The sequence below is a fragment of the Anabrus simplex genome, chromosome 6 (assembly GCF_040414725.1).
Source record: "Anabrus simplex isolate iqAnaSimp1 chromosome 6, ASM4041472v1, whole genome shotgun sequence".
NCBI lineage: Eukaryota > Metazoa > Arthropoda > Insecta > Orthoptera > Tettigoniidae > Anabrus > Anabrus simplex.
In genome coordinates this window covers 324,272,783-324,282,310 of record NC_090270.1, presented here as the reverse complement: position 1 = coordinate 324,282,310, position 9,528 = coordinate 324,272,783, and the positions used below count along the sequence as shown (strand labels likewise).

The 9,528-nt window shown below is 41.1% G+C and overlaps 1 protein-coding gene across 1 annotated transcript in view; it reads right to left on the bottom strand.

Moving 5' to 3' along the window:
- Positions 1–236: 236 nt before the first annotated feature.
- The window catches only part of LOC136876008 (pyroglutamylated RF-amide peptide receptor-like), a 297,817-nt gene continuing 288,525 nt past the window's right edge, over positions 237–9,528 (bottom strand). The window contains exons 6-7 of the mRNA XM_068228303.1: positions 7,788–7,948; positions 237–411 (exon numbers count right to left, since the gene is read on the bottom strand). Coding sequence (XP_068084404.1) covers positions 237–411; positions 7,788–7,948 — 336 coding nt within the window. The remainder of the gene's footprint in view (positions 412–7,787; positions 7,949–9,528) is intronic.

Below are 9,528 nucleotides of genomic sequence, written 5' to 3'. Positions count from 1 at the left end.
GAATGTATTTTAAGAATAATATTCTATATTGGTACCTCATTAGATTGGCTAACTTTATTATATTACAATACCTTTGATATTTTCAGATTTAACATTTAAAAAACAATACTCGTATTTGTAGTTGTTTCAATAATAACCACGAAAATTTTTAGTGAAGTCATACTCAAGATGTAACTTGTAGTAAAGGCATGCAACCATACAGTTATACAGCAATGGAACTCTTATGTTGATTTCTGCTATTTAATGGACGTGAATACCTTATGTTCATACCTGACAGATGTAGTTCTTGTATGTGACAGTGACGGGTATCGATTCTTGAGCCTTCCGCGATAGCAACAGCGACAAAGCGCTTTGTAGAAGCTCTCGCGGAAATTCTTCGACATGAAGCCGTATACCAGAGGGTTGATACAGCTAAAACAGAAGAAATGTGTTTAGTAGAAATATTAAAAATAAGACCCAATTCTTAAGGTGGTTGAGGTATTTCTAAATATCGTGTACAGAAACAGCTCGCCATGGATTATTAGGCCTATTATGTTCGGATGTGTGTTAAATGTTTGAATTATTTTCTAAAATACATTGAAGTAGCCCCGTAAAAGAATGAAGTATCATATTTTTACAGAGGAATAATGTGAATTGATTCACTTCAGAGCTCTTAATGATCATGTTGTAAATAGTATTTAAATAGAAAGAGGCTTAGAAATCTGAGACAAATGTAAATGTTCTTGTGAAGTCAGATGAAGCAGGAAATTCCATGTTAACTAATTAAGTCTTTTGGATAAATATATATATATATACACTGACTGACAGAGCAAATGCAACACCAAGAAGGAGTGGTCAGAACTTTATGCCAATTGCAGGGTAGACTGACGTCACTGAGGTATGCTCATGATGTGAAATGCGCCGCTGTCCTGCGCACGTAGCGAACGATAAATGGGACACGGCGTTGGCGAATGGCCCACTTCGTGCCGTGATTTCTCAGCCGACAGTCATTGCAGAACGTGTTGTCATGTGCCACAGGACACGTGTATAGCTAAGAATGCCAGGCCGCCGTCAACGGAGGCTTTTCCAGCAGACAGACGACTTTACGAGGGGTATGGTGATCGGGCTGAGAAGGGCAGGTTGATCGCTTCGTCAAATCGCAGCCGATACCCATAGGGATGTGTCCACGGTGCAGCGCCTGTGGCGAAGATGGTTGGCGCAGGGACATGTGGCACGTGCGAGGGGTCCAGGCGCAGCCCGAGTGACGTCAGCACGCGAGGATCGGCGCATCCACCGCCAAGCGGTGGCAGCCCCGCACGCCACGTCAACCGCCATTCTTCAGCATGTGCAAGACACCCTGGCTGTTCCAATATCGACCAGAACAATTTCCCGTCGATTGGTTGAAGGAGGCCTGCACTCCCGGCGTCCGCTCAGAAGACTACCATTGACTCCACAGCATAGACGTGCACGCCTGGCATGGTGCCGGGCTAGAGCGACTTGGATGAGGGAATGGTGGAACGTCGTGTTCTCCAATGAGTCACGCTTCTGTTCTGTCAGTGATAGTCACCGCAGACGAGTGTGGCGTCGGCGTGGAGAAAGGTCAAATCCGGCAGTAACTGTGGAGCGCCCTACCGCTAGACAACGCGGCATCATGGTTTGGGGCGCTATTGCGTATGATTCCACGTCACCTCTAGTGCGTATTCAAGGCACGTTAAATGCCCACCGCTACGTGCAGCATGTGCTGCGGCCGGTGGCACTCCCGTACCTTCAGGGGCTGCCCAATGCTCTGTTTCAGCAGGATAATGCCCGCCCACACACTGCTCGCATCTCCCAACAGGCTCTACGAGGTGTACAGATGCTTCCGTGGCCAGCGTACTCTCCGGATCTCTCACCAATCGAACACGTGTGGGATCTCATTGGATGCCGTTTGCAAACTCTGCCCCAGCCTCGTACGGACGACCAACTGTGGCAAATGGTTGACAGAGAATGGAGAACCATCCCTCAGGACACCATCCGCACTCTTATTGACTCTGTACCTCGACGTGTTTCTGCGTGCATCGCCGCTCGCGGTGGTCCTACATCCTACTGAGTCGATGCCGTGCGCATTGTGTAACCTGCATATCGGTTTGAAATAAACATCAATTAGTCTTCCGTGCCGACTCTGTTTTTTCCCCAACTTTCATCCCTTTCGAACCACTCCTCCTTGGTGTTGCATTTGCTCTGTCAGTCAGTGTATATATATATATATATATATAGATTTATTTATCACTAACAGGCTATTTGCCCAATTATAGATGATTCAATAAAACAGTATATACAACAAATACCCGTTAAATAAATAACGCCAATTTCCTAAAAAGTTAACCGAATTTAAACTAAAGCTAGAGACATTTATATATACATATTAACAACATAAATAAATAAATAAATAAATAAATAAATAAATAAATAAATAAATAAATAAATAAATAAATAAATAAATAAATAAATAAATAAATAAATATATAAATAAATAAATAAAAAATAAATAAAAAATGAATCTCCTTAAGTAATTGTCGTAATTAAACTAAATCCAGAGACATACGCATATATGTATATATATTTTACAGAGCGTACCGAGACCTTACATTCATGAGATCATTAAGGCACGTCTAAGTGACGTAAGTGCCCTCACCAGCCATGAATTTGTCTGAGCTACATTTCTCACTTTAGGCAAATGGAAAGTATACCTGTGCCTACTATTGCGACGAGGAACGTGTAATGGTATCAACTCAAATAATGTTGAGCAATCCACTCTATTCGTTAGACACTTATAAAGAAAGAGGGCATTGGCACATCTGCGGTGCGCGTACAATGTCCTCATACTCATAGTCTCAAAAAGGACTCGTAATAGGACGAAGAGGGACCCTTTTTAAGAGGAGAATTTAGCTGATCTGGGAAAGATATATATTTTTATATAAAAAGTATGATTCTCGATTGCATGTCTCATTAAACAATGTCGTATAATAAAGTAATTAATTGTACAGACTAATTTAATGATATTGGCGCTGTTAGTAATAATAAGGCTTGGAACTTCCAGAATAATCAGGTTTCTGAGTTTCAAAATGTTCAGTGTTTCTAATAAAGTGTGTATAGTAGGACTTTTGATTATGGGAAGAAGAATACGTTGAGGATTTGAAATAGATAGTCAACTCATATATAGGATGTGATTCTGATTTAGCATTTTCATGGAGAGCGTGTAGAAAAATATGGATGGAGTTCACATTGGAATAACCACTCTCAGTATCGGATTTAAAAACTGCAATCTGTGGACTTTGATGCTTTCTAATTTCATTGCTGAATCTATTAACACATTTGAGATAAACGTACACACAGGACTCTGTTCAAAAGGTGGTATTTCCGCTTTTAAATCAGAATTTCGTCCACATGCATTAGAGTAGTTGAATACTATGGACAATCCAGACGAGGAAGATGTAATTACTTAAACGATTTACCAAACCCGATCATGGGTACGTCAGTCAATCAATGAATGCAGATCTGCATTTATGCAGTCGTCCAGATGGCAGATTCCCTACCTGTTTTTCCTAGCCTTTTCTTAAATGATTTCAAAGAAACTGGAAATTTATTGAATATATCCCTTGGTAGGTTATTCCAATCACTAACTCCCCTTTCCTATATACGAATATTTCCCCAATTTGTCGTCTTGAATTCCAACTTTATCTTTATATTGTGACCTTTCTTACTTTTAAAGACACCACTCAAACTTATTCGTCTAGTAATATCATTCCACGCCATCTCTCTACTGACAGCTCGGAACATACCACTTAGTCGAGCAGCTCGTCTCCTTTCTTCCAAGTATTCCCAGCCCAAAGTTTTCAACATTTTTGTAACGCTACTCTTTTGTCGGAAATCACCCAAAACAAATAGAGCTGCTTTTCTTTGGATTTTTCCAGTTCTTGAATGAAGTAATCCTGGTGAGGTTCCCATAGAGTGGAACCATCCTCTATTTGGGGTATTACCGGACACTTATATATCCTCTCCTTTACATCCTTACGAAAACCCGTAAACACACTCCCAACCTTGTGAAGTTATCTGCACCCTTTATTTGCAATCCCATTTAAATGATTACCCCAATGAAGATCTTTCCTTATATTAATACTGCACCTTACCCTGTCCTTGTGCCTTTGGCCTAGCTCAGTGGAGAAGCTGCGTGCATCGTCCGTAATAATAAATAACAAATTTATCTAAAATTAACTTAAATCGACCTAGGACAGGTGCAAGACTGCATATTTTAGTAAATGAGAAGTCACTGAATTAAAGGTTTTGAACAAAATTTAATGAGTAAAATGCATGAGTAAATACGGTAACAAATAAACGATAAACAAATTTACAAATTTTACAACGAGAAATACTAATCTCGACGTCACAGGAGTGAGTCGTCATTAGGGTCATGAAGCCCTGTCATAACAAAATCATAAGTGGTGAGTGGCGAAGGTGAATACGTGTATCGCGAACTTAAATCCGGTGAACTGTCTAAAAGTGGCATGAACCATGAGTTTCTATACAGCGCATTGACACACAATAAAGAGACCCGCGTTCCGCCCAAATATTTACAAGTAAAATCCGAACCCTTCGGTAACATATATAACGAAACACACATTCTTGAATCTGACGCAATAACCCCCAAAATGCACAGATACTACTATCTTTGGTCCACCCGGATAATATTGGACAGGGCAAAACCTGAGACCGACATACAGCACGTGCTGTGACACACTTAGACAACGTCGTATACACCTACGCAAATAAGACAACAAAACACACAAGGAAGAATTTATACACACGATCACTTATAATTCACTGAAAAATATCACCTGTAAAAGGAAAAGATTTCACGTCGTGATGTCTCGTCTGCACACACGAGACTTCACCTGTGTCCGCCGCAAAAGTGGGAAAGTCTTGAGAAGTCAATGGTGATGGTTACAGCTGGGCTGAGAGATGCAATGAATGAGCGAAGGAGGTAAACAAGCTTTCACTTGCAGACGGACCGACCGTGTCTGGCTTGTCGTAACGGGAAATTCCGTCCACCCCAGGGATTCTTTGGGTCGCCGACCTTCGAGTCGCTCGGTCTGACGCAGTACATTTGACCAAATGGCTCGCAGAAGTACGCATTAATTGGACACAGGTTGCGAAAGTAAAACGAAAATTTACACTTCTAACAATTCAACATCTGCTAAAACGAAAATTTACACTTCTAACAATTCAACATCTGCGTCAATAATATCGCCATCCAAGAGCGAAATATCATGCCGTGTGTCACACAACTTCATATTTTGACACAGATGGCTTCTCAAATCTAAAGAAGTGCAGGTTCATATCTCGGCTTATTCACAGCCCCACAATACTATCGTCTCACGACTAAATCATATCTACGTCAGCGACCATATTCGGATCCATAGGCACACTCCGGCCCCATACTCCGTCCCGCCTTAATTCTCCTCTCATCTCTTCATGACTACCGTTCGGTCCGTTGCTCAATTAATTTAAAAGATCCTTGCTCACAACGATGGAATAAATTTAATACAATTGCAGGTGTGGCTCCAAGCTTAAAATTGCATGCTGCGTGCAAAACCTAGCCGTAACGACAGATAACCTGTCCCAATTTCCCGCACAGACATTAGAGGGGATTTTTCCTCGTAATTAAGACATTGACACCATATTTTGCACCTAACAAAAGGTACTCTCGAAACAAAATAAATTAAACACTTAATCTTTATCATACAATTACTGCAAACCTTCTAATTTAAATCTAAATATAAAACACACGCGTTTCGTCAGCCCCAAGTTGACATTACATTAAATGAGAAGAAAATATCATTATGCTTAAGACATAGAACTAATGAATTTATGTACAAGATAAATTAAAATGAAAAAAAAACAGGCCATCGCGTGTCTCTATTGTATGCCATGCTTAAAATATATAGATTAACTCATCTGATTGTCTTCCGTCATCGCCTTTGGCTCACACCTGGAACACGTGGTTGGCTTAAGCCTTCATGTTGGCTTGGACATTGGTTCTGAAACACCTGTAGTCGAATCCTTGGACAGCCATCTGCAGAGTCATCTATTTCTTTCATAAACCGATGTTTCTGGACCTTGTTGCTATAGACAGAACACTCCTCCCATTAATTGCCTTCTAATGCTTACGCGTAGTATTGTGACTTAGGCGAGACCAATGGACTAATCTCACTACTTTTAAATCAGTTCGTTAAAAGCAGCGCCTATTACGTTTGAAAAACAAGTAACACAAGTTCATAAGGCATACTATTAGCGCGACCAACACTCAAAATAACTGCGAACTCGGTTTTCTTTGTATAAAATAAATACACAGTCTGGGCTCGGATGAGCTATTTTCATCTGAATATACTGTTTGTAATCACATTCAAATTCGTATTAGCTAATGACTTTCTGTAGCATCCTGAATTTTACATAGTTCTACCAGTTAGACAAAGGTTTATCTCGCAGTCACACACACGTTATCTCTCTCTCGCTGACTCGCTCCAAATAAATTTGAACTAAGGGATCGTTTGAGGCCGAGGTTTACATGAGTACTCCCACGGTCTTGTACTGGCTCTGGGTGGATAACACCTCCTAATACACGGAGTTCGGCCTCCAGTTGGCGCTGTGCTTAAAATGTGCAGGCACAATAAATGATGGATAATGACCATGCCACAACAAATCTGAGGAAGAATTACTATCTCATTAATAAATATTGTTGAGAACTATTATGTCATTTATAAATATGTTTGATTACTGGACCGCGAACGGGTGATACGGTTCAATACCTAGGTACTTACAGTGATCCCCATGAGGAAATTTCACAGTATCAACGCAGTAATTAAAACTGAGAGGACTTTGTTAAACTCACAACCTGACTACTAACCACGTTTATCATCATACCATTGACTGCTGTCCATCTCACAACATTATCGAGTTCATTTTGCAGTTGCTCACAACCTTGTAACTTATTTGTTACTCTAAAGAGAATAACATAATCTGCAAAAAGCCTTATATCTGATTCCACTTCTTTACTCATATATATAAGGAACATGAAGCCCCAATAATACTGCCTTGAGGAATTCCCCTCATAATTATTGCAGGGTCAGATAAAGCTTCGCCTATTCTAATTTTCTGAGATATATTTTTTAGAAATATAGCCACCCATTCAGTCACTCTTTTGATAGTCTAGATGCACTCATTTTGGCCAGTAGTCTCCCATGATCCACCCTATCGAATGATTTAGACAGGCCAATCGCTATGCAGACCATTTGACTTCCTGAATCCAAGATATCTGCTATATCTTGCTGGAAAACCACAAGTTGAGCTTCCACTGAAGCTATATGAAGTTTAAATACATTATTCTGTAGGAATCCTATATACTACATTCTTACAGTACGATTAGGTTAATTTTCCTTTACACATAAGCATTGGAAAACGAACACAGCAAAAATTATTCTGATTGACTGCGTATCAATATGTGGCTCCAAGGTGTGACAAGTCTTAAGAAAAATAACTGATAGCAAATGCATTTGCCAGATACGAGGTACTGCTCCCGCTGCGATGACAACATTTAGTAGCAGTAGGAAAGAGTGATGGTGATTATTATTTTAAGGGGCGGTATAGGAAAGAGCGAGAGAGGTGGGGACAAAGGTAATCCTAGCGAACACTCTTCGTGACGTTCGAATCACGACATCCTCTCACTAATAAGGTAATGTGAAGGATGCTCGAGAATATACAGCTATATATACCTGTTGAAGTAAGCCATAAGGTGGAAAGCTGTTCCCACGTGCTTGACTGGTCCTGGTGCATTGCTAGGGATGACACCGTAAGCCTTGAGTACGTTATAGATCAAGAGAGGAGCCCAGCAGATCACGAAGAGAACCACCACAGCGACCAGCATCTTGATTACCTGAAGAGCAGCTAATGTTAATGACTGCAGAACAAAACATCACAAACACAACATAATAGAAACGGTGTATTTGCCATTTAGAAACTCCTACAAAGATTTTCATTCTGATAAATTTTATATTATTATTATTGCCTTTTATTAAATAATTTGGCTAATTATAAACCGTTTAGAACCTAAGACTATGGTATAGTATTTTTAGTTTTCCTTTTCTTCACAGAATTGCCTCAAACGTCAGCTGATCACCTGCTTCTGTACCTCTGGTAGCACTCTCCGAGGTTGACATTGAATTCGGAAAAGTGAAAAAGCACCAGAATTGATCTGTCGCCGGAAGGTCACCCTGTTAATTATTATATCGTCGCTGCTTGGACAAAACCTCCTATGTGGAATATTTTAGCTTAGAACTTTGGCCGGTAAGGTTCTGTTACCTAAGGTGCAATATTGTGTGATGATTGTCAAGGCATTCTCGCTCTTCATAAAGTATGTGCTGAGGATCAGTATATCTCCAGAAATATTATCACATAGGTTTTGTACCGGCAACGACGATAACATCTGCGATCTTCCGTCTTTGTAGATCGCATTATCTCTTTCAACCAAACAGGGGTGAGTTTTAATTTGGAGGTATAATAAAATATTCTTCTTAGTTAGATTGTCGTTGTTCATTCTGTGAAGGTGGCCATAAAATTGCAGTCTTCGTCTTTTAATTGTGCCTGTAATTCTCTTTATATTGCGGTAGAAGTCTTAGCTTTTTGAATCTTTGTTCGCATCCGTTCGTTTACCGTCGAGGGTCGGTTTTAATCTTGGACTCGGCGAGGGATCTCACCTCTACCGCCTCGAGGGCAGTGTCCTGGAGCCTGAGACTTTGGGTCGGGGATACAACTGGGTAGGAGGATCATTAACTGGCCCAGGCGGCTTCACCTGCTTTGCTGAACAGGGGCCTTGTGGGGTAATGGGAAGATCGGAAGGGATAGACAAGGAAGAGAGAAGGAAGCGGCCGTGGCCTTAAGTTTGGTACCATCCCGGCATTTGCCTGGAGGAGAAGTGGGAAACCACGGAAAACCACTTCGAGGATGGCTGAGGTGGGAATCGAACCCTGGCCTCCGAGGGTGGCAGATAATCACACTAACCACTACAATATAGAGGCGGACTATCTTCATTCTTTCGGAGCCCAAAGATTTTCCCAAGTATTTTCATTTCTTTCTTTTCCAGTTCTTCTTGATCGGTTCTTTTGTTCCATGTTAAACGTTCGGATACATAAACATTATTTATTGTTATTATATGTATCTCGGATATTCAACTCGAAGTATGGTTTGATCCTCCACAGCTCTCCTAACGGCTGTCATAGAGAGCCTAGGCGTCTTTGAAGGGGCATAGGAGGAAATGACCGGGCGAGTTGGCCGTGCGCGTAGAGGCGCGCGGCTGTGAGCTTGCATCCGGGAGATAGTAGGTTCGAATCCCACTATCGGCAGCCCTGAAAATGGTTTTCCGTGGTTTCCCATTTTCACACCAGGAAAATGCTGGGGCTGTACCTTAATTAAGGCCACGGCCGCTTCCTTCCAACTCCTAGGCCTTTCCTATCCCAT